An 18,308-nucleotide genomic window follows, 5' to 3' on the forward strand; every position below is an offset into this window, starting at 1 on the left:
TACGATTCAGCATAGCATTACTTCGATTCTTTCATCTTCAGTCTCACTCGCTCGCGTATACAGAAACATTTTAGTAACAGCTTTTCGATTTTTCGTTTTCGGTTTTTCGGTTTTCGGTTTTTCGGTTTTCGGTTTTTCGGTTTTTCGGTTTTCGGTTTTCGGTTTTCGATTTCGGGCTTTGGTTTTGTTGGTTCTTCTTTTCGTTAGTTTTGGCAATCAATCATCTTTCGTCTCTCTCTCGTTCGGTGCAAGTGTGTCTATGGGATCGGTGAGATGTGTGTCAAGTCTCAGCCAAGGGCTGTTTCGGTTTGGAGTCTTGTGCGAGAAGAAGGCGTACAGCTTCGTGTGATGAGGTTCTCGAGTGATGCTGTTCGCAAAGTAGAAGGATGTCCCCTTTTTATGACCCGAATTTCTGACCCTAATTTTGTTTGTGATTTTGGAGAGCTGTCAAAGATTGCGCACGGACACATTCTCACCTTCCACTTCACCTCCAACTCTTCTCTCAATCGTCTCTTCTTCCACCATTACCTTTTCTGCCGCCTTTGAACGACCGCATATTTCCCTTGGCTCGGAAGCATAACACGCAAGCATGTCATACTACCTAACTCTAATAGGAACCAGAGACAACCCGCTCTATGAGACCGAAATAACTCCCAAACTCGCCTCCTCTTTTTCCTCCTCCGGCACATCTCCATCTTATCCCACCAACTCCAACTCGACTCCTTCTTCGGCGGAAAGTGGAGGAGGTGGATCGAGTATGTTTGGTGGCCTCCTCGCGAGAATTCCCACTACTACACTCACAAGCAATAGTGCGGGAAGTACAGCAGGGGCGAGTGGAGCAGCATCAGGCGGAGTAGGAGGGTCGGGGGGATCGAGAAAGAAGAGATACGAATTGCAAATGATAGCGCACTCCGCACTAGACACTATTGAGGATGCGTTGATTACTAGTCCTTATCTGTAAGTCCAACTCCTTCTTACTTCGTGGATACGTCGCACGGCTACTGAAGCTTTGGAGTTTCGATATTGGAATTTCGCTACTGCTCGATCGCTCGGGGGTAGGTATCTGAAAAGTATAGACAGGATCCAAGAATATACAACAAGTTGTTTTGTTGTTCCTGGAAGTGAGTTCCCCCCTTTCACCCCTCTGTCCCATCCCCACCCTCTCTTTCCGGCCCGCCCCATCACACTAACCTCATCCGCCCTTACCTCTTGGTTGTTGATGGTAGATATCAAAATGGTCCTCCTCCACGAGCATAAACTGGAAGAGGGAATCAAGAGTTTTTTTCTCGATGTTTGGGAGAGTTATCTTAAAGTAAGCCCCCCTTCCCCTTCAACCCCCTTCCCCTTCAACCCCCTTCCCCTTCAACCCCCTTCCCCTTCAACCCCCTTCCCCTTCAACCCCCTTCCCCTTCAACCCCCTTCCCCTTCAACCCCCTTCCCCTTCAACCCCCTTCCCCTTCAACCCCCTGTTGCTGCTTCAAAAAACTCTCACTAACACTCTTACCTTGGTCGAATCGGATGGAACAGGTGATGATGAATCCATTTCAAGATGCCAATTCACCAATAGAGAATGCATCTTTCGATGCGAAAGTTAGAGCTGCCGCGAAGAAGTTCCTCTAAACTCACACAGCAATCTCACATACCCATTTTACGACACATGCAGAAGAAAGATTGGGTTTGTGGTGGAGGGAGATCGTCTTGCGCCAATGGAGACGTCTGAACCCTGTATGTTTTCTTCGCTGTCAGGGGGGTGATAAAATACATGGAGACCATTACAAGTGGGACTAAGACGTTTGGGTGGGGAATTGGGGGAGGGAAGAGTCACGAGGTATATGCCTTCGGCTGCTCGCTGGTGCATCCACTGACCGCTCGAAGCAAGAGATGGGAAATTGGAGGTAGCCATCGCATTTGACTACAGAGGATCGACCTTGATCCAAGGCAAAACATCGGCCCATGTCGAATAAATTGCTGGATCAGATCCTCTCACCGCAGGCGAGCGCGGAGGCATTGCCAGACTATGATACGTAGTCACACTCCCTCTCGATCGATTGCTTTCACCTGTGGGGTTGAGGAAAGAAGGCGAGCGAGGAGTAGCAAGCGAGGAATAGCAAGCGAAGTAGCCGAGGACGATGCTGAAGACGAAGCGCAAGATTGGAGCGGAGAGAGAACTCCATTGCTGCTTTCTTTCATCTCCGATTATCTAGGTTCGCACGAGGAAGAGGAAGAGAAGGAGGAGAGTCCAAGCGCGTTGTTACTAGCAAACGACTCCGTGGGTTTGCGGAGTGAGAGTCGGTTAGGGTCGGAGAGTATAGGTGGAAATCGACCCATCTCTAGGTCTACGGTGACACCCATGCCTCCAAGCTTGCGGACCAGTTCTGATTTCTGGTCGAATAGGCGGCGGATCATTTCTTCGAGTCCTGAAACTTCTGTCCGGAATTCCTCGCCTTGTCTGCGGAGTGCTGATACTTCGCCTTGCAACTACCATAATGCACGAATACACTGAAGTCAGTATTCGAATCGAGAATTGATGGGGTCGTTGGACAGGTGTGGGTTTGGGGCTTACCTTGAAGATATGTTGCTCCTTCCTATCCCTTATTCTTCGCTGAGCGTTTCGATTCTGCTCGCGTCGACGTGCCTCCTGAACCATCTTGGCTGCCTGACGAGCTTCTTCCGAGGGATACATCTTGGAGCGGGTGCGCTTCTTGACAGGAAGCTGCTGAGATGTGTAGAGTCCTTCCATGCTGTGGCTTTGAGTGCGCATGTGAGCGTCGGTGCTATAGTAGGGGCCAGATGCGTAGGCCTCGTAGCTACCACGGGCGGAAGAAGCAGGGAGGGCATCGAAGGACATCCTTGGGGCAGCATCGATGCAATAAGACGGCACAGCGGACGCGGAGGAGGCAGGATGGTAGTATGGCTGGTGTTGGCTGCGGTGTGGAGAGCTGGGGTGGGAGTGTTGCTGGTGGTTATGAGAGGGCTGGGCGGCATAAGAGTAGTGCAGCTGGACAGGGGCAAGGGTAGGCATGTTGGACCAAGCCATGTTCTGAGTCGTGACTGTAGCCATGTTGGGCAGAGGATTAAAGCTGATGACGACGAGATCGAGGATGGAGATGGATGCGATATGGATGCGAGATGGATGCGAGATGGATGCGATATGGATGCGAGATGGAGAGCGTTGCTACGGAAGCGGCCACGAGTATTGGAGAGCGTTCGAGCTTGGCACTATGTTGCGTGGGAAAAGATGGTGGCAGTGATGGTGAAAAGTCAAAAGCGGGCGAGGGTTGGAAGGAAGGTAGTTCGATGGAGATGATATATTGCTTGCAGGTCTCTTGGAGCCACGAGGATACAACAATACTGAGCGGGAGGAAAGCTAAGCCAAGACAAGAGCATGTGTCGAGTTTAGCACAGATCTGCGGGCTTTGGATACGAGACAATGGGAGGGCATAGGGGAGCGCATTGATAGAGTGGACGACGATCGAAGTCTAGCAGCGAAGGCGAGCGAAGCCGATTGGGATCAACGATGATGATGATGATGGCTTCCGCAGAGGCAGACGAATCAAGAAAGCGAGCGGGGGATCGGTTGGCAGGCAAAAGAACGCTTCGCCAAGTGAGACAGAAGACCACAAAGACGCTTCTATCCAGCAGTAGTCACTGTCTTCCTTTCTTGATAGCGAAGAGAAGATTCGACCGCGCCATATCTCTCTCCTTTGCGGCAGCATTGTTGTTTATCTATTAAGCTGCTGAGTAGGGAAAAAAAAAGAAAAAAAAGAAAAAAAAAAAAAGAAAAAAAAGAGTGAGCGATTTGGCTGACGAACAGCCAACTTGACATTGGCATTTGAATTTCCCGATCGAGAAAGTGGCCGAAAGGAAATGTGCCCTCAAAGAAATGTGCTCTCAAAGAAATGTGCCCTCAAAGAAGCTCGGTTGATTGGTTGTTACTGTATCATTGCTGTGCTGTGCTGTGCTGTGCTGTGCTGTGCTGTGCATATTGCTGGTATGGGCTTCGTCCAAGTTTCTGGCTGAGCAGCACAGCCAAACGATTCGACGTGGCGTGGGAAATACATGTGACATGGGAAAAAAGGGGGCAGCAGCTGTGATGATGATGATGATGCAAGATCGGAATAGCCGACTCGTGTCGAGGAGTGCACTAAAGCCGTTGTTCTGCGATCTGGAAGGAGAATTGCATTTTAACGTGTGAGTAGTAATTGTGCATTCCTCTTGCCCTCCTGTCCTCTCCATTGTTCTTCGCTCTTGACTTGTGCCAGTTCGGATCTTGCCTTGCTGCCTGGCTTGGCTCTCGCACGGTTTCCGACTTGGTCTTCTGAGATCCCATCTCGATTCTATCCAAACCCTACGCTCGATCGTCGCAAGAAGCAATGATATCGGCTTGCTATCCACAATGGCAACCACCTTGGATGGTTTCGATCCAGCTGTGCTTTGCCTTCTCCTGATAAAACGTGCCAGATAGTGAGGCCCAGTCAATGCTACCCTTCTCGATCGCTGATCAACACTGCTTGCAAGATGGCCGACTGCCGGGCAAACACTTGGTCTATTTTCGGCTCCCTGTTGTCTCTGTTTCTCTTTGCTCAGCAGCCGAGCTTGTCAACGTTGCTCACTGGATCGCTCACATTTTGAGTTCCTCCTCCTGAACACCAAACCATCCAAGCGAGCGGACCTCGATCAAACACAGTGTGGTTTGAACTGCAAGGTATTGTGCATTGCAGGCCCACGTCGTCTTTTCTTTTTTGATGTCTACATACAAAAATTGCTGCAATCGGGCTCGAACCGATCTATCAGAACCTTAGACTTAGTTGGCAGCAGCGGCAGAAGCAGCATCACTCACACTGAGCTTAGCAACATCTGGCAACTTATCAGCTGAAGTGATCAACTTGGTCACTTTACCGATAGCCACTGTACGTCCCTCATCACGAAGTGTGAATCGACCCAACTGAGGATAATCCTTGAACCTCTCGACACAGATCGGTCCAGCCAACTCGACCAGCGCAATGATCTTCATACCCTTCTTGGCGAACTGAGGTCCACGTCGACTCTTCTTGCCCGTCTTCTTGTCGTAGTAGTGCAACAAGGCTGCCAAGTTGGCCTCCTGCGAAACAGTGTGGCAGTGAACAACAGCGCTGTAACCAGCACAGATAATGTTGCGGTGTTCCAAGATAGCCAGCTGCGCCTCAAAGTGCGTGGCAACGTGAACGGGGTTCTGTGGGTCCGAAAGGACGTGACCAACACTAACCTCTTCGTGGTCGACACCCTTCAACTTGACACGAACGTTGTCACCCGAGATAGCAGCTGGCACTTCCTCTTCCTGCTCGTTGAAGATGGCCACAGCCTCCACCGATACCTTGTTGGGCATGAGAAGCAAGGTGTCTCCCTTTTTGATCTTACCCGCTTCCAGCTTACCGACCACGATGGTTCCCATATCGTTGTACTTTTCCGAGATCGGCATCTTGAGCGGTGCCGAGATCTTGCGATCACCAAGCTTGAGGTTGTCGAGGTACTCGAGAAGTGCGGGTCCATCGTACCAGTCGCAAACGCTCTTGGGAACACGTTCCTTGAGATTCTGACCGGCGAAAGCCGAGACGGGGATGTAGGTGATGTCGGTTTTGGGGTTGAAACCAGCCGATCGCAAGAATGGTGTAAGCTTGCCCTCGATCTCGTCGTAACGCTCCTTCTGCCACTGCACTGTCGACTCGTCCATCTTGTTAACCACAACGATCAGACGCTGAACACCAGCAGTCTTGACAAGCACCGCGTGCTCTCGAGTCTGTCCTCCACGCTCGAAACCAGTTTCAAACTCTCCCTTTCGTGCCGAGATGACAAGCACGGCGATATCAGCCTGAGCAGCACCACTGATCATGCTCGGAACAAACGACTTGTGTCCTGGAGCGTCGAGGATAGTGTAACGACGCTTGCCCGTCTCGAAGTAGGCACGACCAACTTCGACAGTCTTACCCTTCTCACGCTCCTGTGCTGTCGAGTCGAGCGCCCACGAGAGGTACCACGACTCTCGTCCAGCCTCCTTGGCTTCTCGCTCGTACTTTTCCAGTGTACGCTTGTCAACCATGCCAGTGAGGTAGAGCAAGTTACCACCCATCGTGGACTTGCCCGCATCGACATGTCCAATGAAAACGATGTTCAAGTGCGACTTGAGATCCTCGCTCTTGTCACCGAAGAGATCCTTAAGTGTCTCTTCGTCAGTGACTTTGGAGGCTTCGGCGAGAATCTGGTCGGCGTTGGTGCTGGCGCGTTCAGTAGCAACAGCCTTGCCCGAGAGCGAAGCGACCTTGGCCTCCGCGGCAGCGGCTGGCGACTCAGCGCGGGAGGAGGGTGCAGAAACAGCGGTGGAAGAGGGCTCAGAAGCCTTGACAGCTGCAACAGCGGCAGGTTGTGCTGGAGCCTCAGCAGATGCACCGGCGGGGGCGGCCTTCTCGACCTCAGGCTTCTTCGCAGCGCTAGCGCCACCGATCGAGATGCTGACAGACTTGCGAGGAGCATCGCTCTTGTCGGCGGCAGCAGGTGCAGCAGATGCAGCAGGCTTAGCGCCACCACCGATCGAGATGCTTACTGGCTTTCGTGGGGCGGCATCGGCGGCAGCTTTGGCACCGCCGCCAATGGAGATACTGACGGGCTTGCGAGGAGCAGCGTCGGCGGAAGAAGCGGCAGCGGGTGCCCGTGCAGGAGGCTGGCTGGATCCTGATGCAGCTGGACGAGGTGGCAGACCGCTGAAACCCTGCTGAGAATACTGGTTGGAGAAGCCTTGCTGGTTGAAACCCTGCTGATTGAAGCCCTGCTGCGCATAACCGCTCTGCTGTCCGTATGATTGATATTGCTGGTACTGCTGGTTAGCGTAGCCGCCGTTGAATCCCTGCTGCTGCTGCTGCTGCTGCTGCTGACCACCGAAACCCTGCTGGTAGTATCCACCCTGCTGACCGTATGGGTTACCACCCTGCTGCTGGCCCTGCTGTTGCCCCTTACCACCGGGGACGAAGCCCGATGCGTTGGGGTTGAAGCCACCGAAGCTTGGAGCGTTGGGGTTCATGTTGGGAGGTAGAGATCGTCCTTTGTGGGAATTCGAGCCTATCAATGGAAGTGATGCGGTTTTAGACGACGTTCGGACTAGACTGTCTTGGAGTGCGGTAAGCTCCGTGTCGGTGTGTGTGAGTTATCTCGTCGACCTTCAAGTCTGTGCACGATGCTATAGTTCGAGTAAAGGTTGTGGATATGGTGTTAGTGGTGCGGAAAGGGTGAATAAGAGCGTCAAGATGAGAATATCGATTCCGCAACGAATCGCATCGCTGTTATAGAATAAGCTGTGTGCGTCGATGATGTGCAGCGTTTTTTTTTTTTTTTTTTTTTTTTTTTTTTTTTTTTTTTTTTTTGTTCTCTTTCTCACCTTCCAAATGAAGGCAAAAAGAAGTGACAGCAGAGCCTCTCTCTGAGCTTGGCAAACGTCGTCTGAGCACAAACCGGACCAAAAAGGGAAAAAAAAAAAAAAAAAAAAAAAAAAAAAAAAAAAAAAAAAAAAGTAGCAGCTCAGCAGCACTTAACCACAAGAAGCTTTCCAAAAAAATTCTCGAATTTCTCCAAGAAGAAAAGTGCACCTTCCCAGCTCACGGCCGAAACATGATGGGCTCTAACAAGACAAAACGGAAAATCGCTCGGGAGACACGCTGGAAGAACGGCGGCAGGGCACAGCAACGACGTTTGGGCCATGTCTCTGTTGGCAACCTTGTTCTCAACTACTTCATCGACCTTGGCATCATCATCTCTGTCCACGGGCTCGACTGACAAACACCTTTTGCTTCGGCTGACAGCATTACCTAGGCCCTCTCACTGCCGGGCACAAAACGCTCCGCACTTCAGCATCCGTCTTTTTCCATCGGAACAACCTGCATCCCACGGATTGAGATCGCATACTCACAGAACCAACAGTCATGCCTCCCAAAGGATCCAAAGCGCCATCATCGGCAGCATCCAGAGCTCGCGCCTCTGCATCATCATCCACATCCACATCCCCGTCCTCGCCACTGTCAACACTATACAACTCATACGTCGAGAACTCACCAAAGAGATTGAAAGTGGTCGATGCATTCCTGGTCTTCTTGATGCTTTCAGGCATTATTCAGTTCGTCTACTGTGCCCTGATCACCAATTTCCCTTTCAACTCTTTCATCGCAGGGTAAGCATCAATCCGACACAGCACCTGAGCGGATTTACAACTACGACTGGACTACACACTGATTCTTGAAATGTACCTTCTGCTTCCGCACCTGCAGCTTCGCGTCAACTGTTGGCCAGTTCGTCCTTGCAGCATCACTGCGTATGCAGGCAAATCCTGAGAACGGCAAGACGTTCCCAAAGGTGTCTCCGGAGAGAGCATTTGGAGACTTTCTGTTTGGCTCGGTGATTCTTCATTTCTTTGTATTCAACTTTTTGGGTTAGACAAGTCAGAGAGCAATCTATGATTTCACACGCCGGATCGCAACCATGCTTGGAGCTAGGGTATTAATGACATAGTTGCATTGTGATGATTACGATTGAATGGATGAGGTGGAAGCTGGAGAAGGGATGAGACGGGATGGTGAGATCGAGCGCGGGATCCGATCTGTGGAATGATCTACCAGTCCTTGGCGATCTGTAGGCGCAAGAGGGTGCGGAAAGGAGATTTTGTCCAAGTGAGCCATGTGTGCTGCCATGCGAAGAGCAGCTGGCACCGTGGACAAGGGTACACAATCAGATTACTTACCTTGAAGGCCCACTCCCAGTCAGCAAAGACGTTGTTGTCATCATCAACGACACGGCTGCGAACGCTGTAGTTTCCGCGAGCCATCATACCGCTTGGTGCTTCGCTAGAAGCGAAGGTCTTCTCGTATGGCTCAGCACGAGGGCCGTAAGATCCGATCATCTCCTCCATCTTGTCGACTGTCCCGCCATGGATCCACAAGCACAACAAGAAAAGTCAGCAAGCACTTTCTCTGCTCGGGCGATCGGCGGTTCGTTGGATTGCTTACCCTTGATACCGGCGCGCTTGACGACCTGAACGTATTTGAGACCGGAAAGAATGTCGCTGCCAACGCTGAATCGGATCTTGACGCTGTACTCGACACCTTCCTTGACATTGATAGGGTTCTGCTTGATCTGTGCGAGCTGCTCTTTGGACTGCTGAAGGTTGATTGAGACGACTCCGCCAGGTGCTGTTGGCGATACAAGCGAGAGGTTATGCAATGAGAGCTGCAGGTAGTAACAAAGAGCGTATGTGCACCACGTCAGCGTGGCGAATCGCTTTCAGCGGAAGTCGAATCGTGTAGACGTACCTTGGGAGCGTTGGGATCGACAGCACCGGTGGAAGCACCAATACCAAGACTGGCTTTCCATCTTGCTAGTGACTCGTCCTCAGCATCGAGTTGCGAGTATTCGGCCAGCGACTTCTTCTCCCCGACCTTATATCCGGCGGCGGCTGTAAGGATCCAGGGTGGTGCATGTTTAAGATGATAGAGCGTGTATAGATGTCAGCGTCACTGTACAAGTGCATCTAGCTACCGATGATTGTGCCCCTTACTGGTCGTAGCGAGCTCCTCGTCAGCGATAGTTGGTTCCTGTGCGTGCGACATTGTTGTGTGTGCGCGAGTGACAGCGGGTGATCGGTCTGAGATGGTTACGGTGTGGGTTGAATGATGAGGAGAAGGGAATCGCTTAAGCTTTCACGCAAAGAAGATCCATTACTGTACCACAGTATGCGCCACACACACACACACACACGCGGCTTGCTCAGATGCGCTATGTGGCGCTGTCATTCTCGCCGTGGCTGTTGCGCCGAGCTGAATTTTTAAACGGCGCATGCGTGCCACACGCTCATACAAAGCAACGCTCCAGGCTAGTTGTGCGACTCAAGCCCCTTTGTTCTGCACACATATAAACATCACCCTTCAACTTCAAAGACACTTAGCCTGAGCTCAAGTTGGCAAGCATCAACGAAGCTCAATGCAAGACTTTTGGAATAGCAGGCACTCGATTTGGCGCACAGCGCAAGCGCGTCGAGACCAACACAAAGCACACTACTATGCACCTTTTCGAGGGCGAAATTGAGTTGTTGTTTGTGAGAGTCATGCTGACTAACAGCGCCATCTCCGACAAATATATATATATCTATATATTTATATCATTCTGTCAGATTCTCATCATTAACATTTGGCTTGCCGCGGCCGGGCTCGGATCGGACCAAAATCACAAGGAAGATCAAAGTTGTTCGTTCAAGTAAGGGTATCTGATGACCACTACCCCATCCTACTTCTTCACCCTGTCTAGATCACGACGACGTCTAGCGGTGTCAGCGACTCATCTACAGCCGCCGCTCTACCTGCCTTCACGGCATTTGCAGTACAACCCGAGCATCACGATGTCGACTTGATCGCAACACCTCGATTCAAAGCTTATTGTAGCCAAGTACTTCTGTAACCTATCTGGCTCTCGCTGGTAGCCTCAGAACGCACCGGCATAGCTCCGTCTACATGATGAGCTGGACCACAGTTGGACCAAAGGCCTCAGTTTGCCTTGCACGGCAGGCCGCCCCTGATCTCCTCCGTCAACAAATCGTGGTGCAGCGACATTCCCTACCGAGGAACCTTTTCCACCATTCCCGCCGTTCAAGGCCCTTCAGCAGCGCACAACGTCTCAACCTCTCTACATCTTCAGTACTCAGTGCTAGCTCAGATGCGAAGAGCAAGCCGTCGCGATATGCAGCTGCTGCGGAACCGGACGCCAGGGCTGCTCCTTCTGTCAGAGTCACTGATAACAGGAGCAATCAATCCAGCAGCACCAGCAACGCCGAGACCTCTTCGCGCAGCACACCGACAGAAAATGTGCTCAATGTGGACGCAGAGGTCAAGGCAGAGAAGCAAGCAGCATCTTCTCCATTTTCCTCCTCCACATCAGCGAGCTCTGGTCAGTCGCCATCACAGCAACAACAGCAACAGCAGCAGCCGGAACCTTCATCCGACGGTCAGCAACAAGACCAGCAAGCGCAACAGACCCCAAATGCCACACAAGCCAGTACAGGCCCCCTCAGTGGCGAAGACCTTCTCAAGCAACGCTTCTTCCATGCTCAAGAACAGAACAAGAGGGTCTACTCCGGTCTAACTCCTCCGCTCAATCCTGCAACCAACCTCTATCCTTCTTTTGCCACCCCTCAGTCCGACCAGACCATCTTTCCTTCTGACGGATCCGCTTCGTCCTCTTCCACAGCGTCAGGTTCAACATCACCTCCGCCAGAGTCCTCCCAGCACTCGACAACCTCATCCGGTGCTTCTGCTGATGGCGCAACAACACCACAAACGGCAAGCACTTCCAACGCTGGGCAGAGGGACATCGAGTTCGATCAACGTTTGCACCGACCCGCCTCCTCCCAGTCTCTGCAGAGCTTGCAGGTGCCTTTCGACACTCATGGTTTTGTGAAGAGGTTAGAGTCTGGAGGCTGGATTTCGAATGCAGCCAAAGCACAGCGACTGGCAGCTAGTAGCAAGCCAGGAAAGGGCAAGCAAGCTCAGAATGAGTCCGGTTCACAGGAGCTAGGTCTTCAAATCGCTCAGCGACACGACCCGGCAGAAGCAATCATGGAAGGCGTCCGCCATCTTATCACCACTCGCGGTCGGCAACTCGCACATGCCTGTCTCAACAAAAGTGACGTTGAGAATCAAACCTATCTCTTCAAAGCAGCTCTTTCGGAGATTCGCACCGAAGTGCAAGTGCGTGGACGCAACGACGCTGCTGGATTGCGAAGCATCACAACCCTTCTTCAACGTGAAGTCGATGCTCTGGAGCAAAAGATGAAAGAAGACGTCGAACGACTCAAGCACGACATTCAGGTCGATATGAACAACCGCAAAGCCGAGTCGAAAGAAGAGCAGAACAATCTGGAGCAAGAGATTCAGGATCTCAATAACCGGTTCACCATCAGTCTTTCCGATCTGAAGACGGAGATTGAGCAGAATGTCAAGTGGGATGCAACCAGACGCAGTCTCTTCCTCGTGTTTGGTATCGCTGCTATCGTTGCAGCCAATCTTGCTATCGCTGATTACCTGACCAGGGACGATGAGGCGGCAAAGGCAGCAGCGAGCAAGGAGACGATCAATGCCGGTCATCCACCAGCGTCAGCTAATGCAGCTGCGCCGGCGTCGTTGGGATGGGCGACAGAGGGTCGCATTCTGTCGGTGTTGCCAATTATGCTGCTCAGGCCGAACGGACGTGTGGCTGCAGCTAGTCGTCGGGCTTTCAGACAGTGGCATCGTCAATTCTCGAGTCATATACCTGCAGTGGCCACAGCAGGTCTGTACACTGCTACCAAGCAGCCGTTCAGCACGCGATGCCGAAAGATTGGCGCAGCTTCGCCATCGCTTGCTACACGGGCATCCAGCTTGTCTGCAAGTATCAGAAAGGAGAGCGTCGCTGAGCTCCGCGTTCCTGAATCGGACATTCTGATTCGCCCGCTCTCGGACGGAATCACGATCGAGTCGCAGCAACTGGGTCTCAAACCCTTCCACTTCGATCACGTCTGGCTTCGTGATGCCTGCCAAGCACCGCAATCGGTTCATCCTAGCAACCGCCAGAAACTTTTCCACACCAGCGATGTGCCACTTGGCGTTGACCTGCTTGATCGCAACCACCCTCCATCCTTGGTGACCTCGGGAGACGAGCCAGCACTTCGATTGACCTTCGCTAAGGAGCACGCCGTTGTCAACGTTTTCACTGCCACTTTTGGCTCGGTCAAGCCAGCAGATGCACCGCACGTCTCGGATCTGCCCACCTCGTTCTTGCTCCGACATGCCATCCCGGAGTTGTACGCGGATACACATATGGACATCATGGCCGTCCCCGAGTGCTGGGCTGCCAAAGATCTCAGCCACTTCAAAACGGAACCTTGGACACCTGACGCCCCGCTCCCCGCCCATGTGCTGCTAAAGGGCGCTGTGGCCCGACCAGCTCGTATTCCATGGGACGCCATCAAACCAGAAACCACTTCCAACGACCGCACTCAAGCTCTCTACTCGCTCACCGAAGCCGTCGTCCGCGATGGCTTCGCATTCGTCACCCGTCTCCCCACCGACACTACCTCCACCGAGCCCGGCCCCGAATCAGCCCGTCTTCGCGATCTAGCCTCAACAATGGGTGAACTCCGTAACACCTTCTACGGTCTCCTCTGGGACGTCCAATCCAAAGCCGACGCTCGCAACATCGCATACACCAACCTCGATCTCGGCTTGCACATGGACTTACTCTATTTCCAAAACCCACCCCGCTTCCAATTCTTGCATATGCTGAGGAACAAAGTTCGCGGAGGAGCAAGTATCTTTGTCGACAGTTTCAAAGTCGCTGAACGGATGTGGGAGCAAGATCGCGAACTATGGGAAGGTCTCACCAAAGTTCCGGTTGGATTTCATTATGTTAATGATGGAAGACATTATAGGTTTACGCATCCGACTTTTGAACTTGCACATGAGACCGAGGGACACGCTGGACCGGCGTTGGAAGGGACAACTATGCCGAGGTTGAGTGCGGTGAATTACTCCCCTCCTTTCCAGTCTCCTCTGCCCCTGCATCCGACAAAGGCGCTGGAGACGAAAGAGAAGAGAGAGTTGTTTTATAGAGCGCTCAAAAAGTTTTCAGATTTGACGCTTGCGGAGGAGTTTAGGTATGAGAAGCAGATGGAAGAGGGGGAGTGTGTTATCTTTGATAATAGGAGGGTCTTGCATTCAAGGAAGGGTTTTGAGTGGGATCAGAGTGAAAAGGGAGAGGTGAAAAGGTGGTTGAAAGGGTGTTATGTTGATGGCGATGCTATTTGGAGTACGTATAGGACGTTGAGAACGAAGGTTATTGGTCGGCAGCCACTGACTCGCAGCAGGGGTTTGCATGCTCAAGTGTCGGCTAGGCGAGAGTTCAGCACCACCACCAACAACGCCGCAACTATCACCGCTGCCTCTCCCAGCAGCGCAGTTGAAGCACTGGATCCATCATCATTCGCACCGCTATCCGACGATCCGACAGTAGTAGATCTTCGTTCGGTCTCCGGACTACGCTCTCGTGATCCCTCCACCAGTTTCTCCTCCTACCGCCCTGTTCTACCAATCTCAACAGCTACGATCCCAAAGCTCTACAAACAGCTCTCCAAATCTCGCCTAACCTTCCTCGTCGTCCTCACCGGAATGGCAGGGTACGCACTCTGTCCAGCCTCACTCACCGTAGCTGTAGCATCCCCTGTCACCACACTCCTCGCTCTTACCGCAGGGATGGCTTTGTGCAGTGCAGCAGCCAACACCCTAAACCAACTAGTCGAAGCACCGTATGATGCGCAGATGTCTCGTACGCGGAACCGACCTCTACCATCACGTGTTGTTACACCTCTGCATGCGTTTGGATTTGCTTCCACTTGCGTTGTCTCCGGTGTTGGAGTGCTAGCTACAATGGTTAACCCTCTCACCGCAGTGTTGGGCGCAGCAAACGTAGTGCTATACTCCTTCACCTATACGCCGTTGAAGAGGGTAAGCATCGCAAACACATGGATCGGAGCAATCGTTGGCGCACTTCCTCCTCTAATGGGTTGGGCTGCTTGCACTGGTACCCTTTCCCACTTCCACGACCTGGGTGGCTGGAGTCTCGCAGCCCTCCTCTTCGCGTGGCAATTCCCCCATTTCAACTCTCTCGCACACACCCTTCGCGCAGAATACGCTAGAGGAGGATACCGAATGATGGCAGTCACCAACCCAGCCCTAAACCGTCGAGTCTCTTTACGATATGCACTAGCCCTCCTACCCATATGCACTGTTATGATACCGCTTAGCGGGATTGTTAGTCCCGTGGCTTATGCGGTACTGAGTACACCGTTGAACGGGCTGATGGTTCATGCTGCATGGAAGTTTTATAGAGAAGGAACTGTGAAGTCTGCAAGATGGTGTTTTTGGGTTAGCCTGATTCATTTACCTGCAGTGATGCTATTGGCAATGGGTTGTAAGGCGGAAGTTTGGGATGGGTTGTATAGGTTCTTTGGTTGGTCTAGCACAGACGAGGTAGAAGAAAGTGAGGCGAAGCTCGTGTAATGGCAACCACCATTCACAAACACTGCACACATAATAGAAAGATCACATTAGAAAGCAAAACATCTGCATTGTCCAGGTTTGTGTTTGGATTCATTTGCGACGAGACCTTCTACTGGATCTGAACTGAGGTACAAGACCCAACAATCTCGGCTGATTGGTTTGGATCAGATCACGCGCTACACTTTGCATCGCTTTCGATCGATCTCGTTCCACCATCCATTCGGGCACATCCCGATGATGAGGCATGGCTAACCAGCCATTCGCTACCGCAGCGGGGTTGCGTTGAAAGAAATCGTCCAACAAGGGACATGTAGCCTCGTCCTTCTCTTCCCGCTGGCCGCTCTCCGATCTCACCGGACTTTTTGCTGTCGTCGACGGAGGAATCGCCTCCTGTGTCTTCTTCATTTGCTTTGCCTCGTGGTGCACCAGATTCGAGTGAAGCGAATGCTCGTCACTGTCCCAGCTGCTCCCATCTTCGGCCTCCTCCGGTTGCTCGGAAGGGTTTGGGCACGATCCGACTTCAACCTTGCTTGCATTCTCGCGTTTCTTCCCAGGGCGGGAGGCGGCCAAGGAGGAGGCTGCAGAGGGCACGAGCAGTGGTTGCATTTTCTTATCTGCCGCTTCACTCTTGGCCTTGGTAGCAAAGATTGATTCAGGTAGAGGAAGCGTGATTCGACCAGGCTTCAGATGTGCAGCCCTTCCAAGCTTGCTCTCGCCTCGTCTTGCGTTCTCGTTAGTGGGTCGGCGTCGAAATGTAGTCTGTCGGGGCTGTTCGCTGCTCAATGCTGCACGTCCGGAGTGCAAACCCTCCTCTGAGTTCAAAAGCGGTATGAACTCTTTCGTCGAGGCGTCCTTGTGAGTCTTGGGCACAGATCGACGAGATCGACGCAGTGCAAGCACTAGAATATGCAAAGAGAAGGCCAAAGCGTGTGAGGCCAGAATCATACGAAATCTTTGAGCTTGCAGTGGAGAAAGGTACGTACGCTGCTGCCTTTCGCAATCGCGACAGATACAGTTATAGTCGTGATCAAGCTGTTGCAGGGTCTGGTGGCGTTGATCGGATACAAAGCGTTGGATCCGCTCGTTGGTGTTGATTGTGCCTAGCTTCCTTAAAGCAGCGTACATGCTGAGTTTCTGGCTGAAAGGCTGATCGCCAGGGCCCTTCCGTGTTGATGCTCCTGTGGCGTAGATGTAAGTTGTTGTGTGACGGTGAAGAGTAGTTCTATCGTAGCTGCAACCAGCCGTGCCGGCCGCAGCCGCATTTGTACAGAAGTGTTGCAGCTGAGCAGTCCTGAGAGGTCCCTGAGAGGATGAGATGCGGGTCCCTCAAACCATGGCTAAAGCGTCCTTCCAGGAAAAGATGGCTGTCGTCGCGCGCGTCAGCGGGGACCATGTAACAGCAACTACACGAAGGCGAACAGAGCGAGCATGTTGCAAGGACAAGGTTCCTTGTCATAGTCGACCTCGATTTGTGATTGGCTGTGGCCAAGACCTGACCATCAGCAAGAGCCGTGCTGGTACATATGTTGCTATCGTTCGGCAAATGTAGCCGTGCTGTACGGCCAAGGGAGGAGCGTGTGCTTGAGCCGCCCGGGCGTATTCTCCAAGAGAGGAGAGCCGAGCGCTACCCATAGTGCACATGCTATCATAGAAGCGACTAGCGATGAAGAGCGAACCAAGCTCTGCCGAGAGCCAGTTGATGACTGCTTTATCGGCGCGCTTGGCCACGACCATAAGCGACCAAACAGGTCAGACCGATGAGGCAGTCTTGTAGAAAATGGTGGAAAACCAAGAGGGAGGTGGCTGGGCAACGACAGTGGTTCAATCTTGAAGGCTGAGCTTTCCCCTTGCAAAGGCACCGAGAATCTCAGCACCTCGGTGTATGTGATCGGGGACAGAATTGACGTCTCAAGCGGTCACCATTCGTACTATATCGCACATCCGACGACGACTTGTGAGATTGTGACTGCCCGAGGTGTGACCATACAAAGAAACGCTCCCAATGCCGCCTCTGCCGAAGTGACACTGGAAGACAGGGAGCAACGAGTGATTGTAAGGCGACCATCTCGGATCCAGCGAGTACTTTACTGTCAGATCGGCGGTTACAGTGGCAAAGCAAAGACAACTGAGACATGGCCCTCATTGAGCACCAAGCTTACGGCACCTGAATCCCACCTGGTTCGAAAAAGATCGGCTGTGATCCTGACAGCAGGTTGAACAACGCAGAGACATTACTCGCTGTGCTCAACTCAGCATTGATCTTGCAAGGTGATCGGCGACGAGCCTTCTGAACTTTGCTGCCCCAGCAACGTTCACGAGCTGTTCAGGATGGTCGATGCTAATGGACATTGACCGGTGAGCAGAGGACCATGTCCGGCGACGTCTATCTCAAAAAGCCTGTCTTCCTCAATGTGCGTGCCTCGCTAAACGCGATCCGAGCGAAGAGCACCGACACCATCCTGCCCTTTCCTGAAGAGGCAAGTTTCTTTCTGACAGCACTGTATCGGCTCGTTGCTTGGCTCGAATCGCATCACAAGAGGATGCTGCTCTGCACCGTGGTGTGCAGTAACAACGACCAACCATAATCTGAGACATGGCACTCTTGCAAACGGATGCTCCTCGGTTCCCCCTCCCAGCTGCAAAGGTATAACCCCTAGCCACTTAGCCCATTGCAACGACGGTCAATGGCTGAGTCATTTTGATATCTGATGCTGTGCTGAGCTGACGAGAATGTTGAGCTCTTCGGTTGTTCTGAAGCAAATAAGTCAGGGAACAACGCCTGAGACAGCACAAGAAGGTCACAAGAAGGCAGTGCATGGGCCAGAATGGACAGAAACATGGTTGAGTCCTATCCAGCTTCGAAGGTCTATACACATAGATGGCATTTGCAAGCAACGCATACCCCCCAACACCTAGAGGTTGTTCCAGTCGACGTCCCAGAAAGGGTAAGCGTTGGGCCCCGAATTGGCAGCCCTTCCGGTACGAGCATGGTTGGAAAGAGTGACCGATGACACTGTTGCAGAGTAAGACAGACAGACGGGCAACAGAAGCAGAGGCGAGTGGGGATAAGGACAGCAGGCTGATCCCTCCAGCAGACTTGAATCTCATCAACACCTCGTATGTTCCACCTCAAGCAACAGCCTTGCACAACTGTTGGATTAGCCTTTTCAAGGCGATCCGTAGGACTCCTCTATCTTCTCAGGTGTAGCA

At 52.3% G+C, this 18,308-nt stretch overlaps 7 protein-coding genes across 7 annotated transcripts; 3 read left to right on the top strand and 4 right to left on the bottom strand.

Moving 5' to 3' along the window:
* Window positions 1-589: 589 nt before the first annotated feature.
* UHO2_05550 (uncharacterized protein) lies at window positions 590-1,620 on the top strand (the record flags this gene model as incomplete). Its single annotated transcript, XM_041554721.1, has 4 exons — window positions 590-957; window positions 1,060-1,121; window positions 1,227-1,312; window positions 1,528-1,620. 4 exons carry the CDS (start codon window positions 590-592, stop codon window positions 1,618-1,620), a joined length of 609 nt encoding a protein of 202 aa, XP_041410655.1.
* Window positions 1,621-2,196: 576 nt separating this feature from the next.
* UHO2_05551 (uncharacterized protein) lies at window positions 2,197-3,061 on the bottom strand (the record flags this gene model as incomplete). Its single annotated transcript, XM_041554722.1, has 2 exons — window positions 2,197-2,478; window positions 2,564-3,061. The coding sequence occupies 2 exons, from the start codon at window positions 3,059-3,061 to the stop codon at window positions 2,197-2,199; spliced, it is 780 nt and encodes a 259-aa protein (XP_041410656.1).
* Window positions 3,062-4,804: 1,743 nt separating this feature from the next.
* UHO2_05552 (putative SUP35 - eukaryotic peptide chain release factor GTP-binding subunit) lies at window positions 4,805-7,051 on the bottom strand (the record flags this gene model as incomplete). The annotated part of the gene is made up of 1 exon (XM_041554723.1): window positions 4,805-7,051. The coding sequence occupies one exon, from the start codon at window positions 7,049-7,051 to the stop codon at window positions 4,805-4,807; it is 2,247 nt and encodes a 748-aa protein (XP_041410657.1).
* Window positions 7,052-7,946: 895 nt separating this feature from the next.
* On the top strand, window positions 7,947-8,454 carry UHO2_05553 (uncharacterized protein; the record flags this gene model as incomplete). The annotated part of the gene is made up of 2 exons (XM_041554724.1): window positions 7,947-8,191; window positions 8,289-8,454. 2 exons carry the CDS (start codon window positions 7,947-7,949, stop codon window positions 8,452-8,454), a joined length of 411 nt encoding a protein of 136 aa, XP_041410658.1.
* Window positions 8,455-8,629: 175 nt separating this feature from the next.
* Window positions 8,630-9,623, bottom strand: UHO2_05554 (putative rho GDP dissociation inhibitor; the record flags this gene model as incomplete). Its single annotated transcript, XM_041554725.1, has 5 exons — window positions 8,630-8,647; window positions 8,759-8,934; window positions 9,024-9,243; window positions 9,327-9,469; window positions 9,572-9,623. 5 exons carry the CDS (start codon window positions 9,621-9,623, stop codon window positions 8,630-8,632), a joined length of 609 nt encoding a protein of 202 aa, XP_041410659.1.
* Window positions 9,624-10,523: 900 nt separating this feature from the next.
* On the top strand, window positions 10,524-15,098 carry UHO2_05555 (uncharacterized protein; the record flags this gene model as incomplete). The annotated part of the gene is made up of 1 exon (XM_041554726.1): window positions 10,524-15,098. The coding sequence occupies one exon, from the start codon at window positions 10,524-10,526 to the stop codon at window positions 15,096-15,098; it is 4,575 nt and encodes a 1,524-aa protein (XP_041410660.1).
* A 90-nt stretch (window positions 15,099-15,188) lies between these two features.
* Window positions 15,189-16,223, bottom strand: UHO2_05556 (uncharacterized protein; the record flags this gene model as incomplete). Its single annotated transcript, XM_041554727.1, has 2 exons — window positions 15,189-15,997; window positions 16,082-16,223. 2 exons carry the CDS (start codon window positions 16,221-16,223, stop codon window positions 15,189-15,191), a joined length of 951 nt encoding a protein of 316 aa, XP_041410661.1.
* Window positions 16,224-18,308: the final 2,085 nt, after the last annotated feature.

Source organism: Ustilago hordei, assembly GCF_900519145.1.
Source record: "Ustilago hordei strain Uho2 genome assembly, contig: UHO2_contig_14, whole genome shotgun sequence".
NCBI classification, from domain to species: domain Eukaryota; kingdom Fungi; phylum Basidiomycota; class Ustilaginomycetes; order Ustilaginales; family Ustilaginaceae; genus Ustilago; species Ustilago hordei.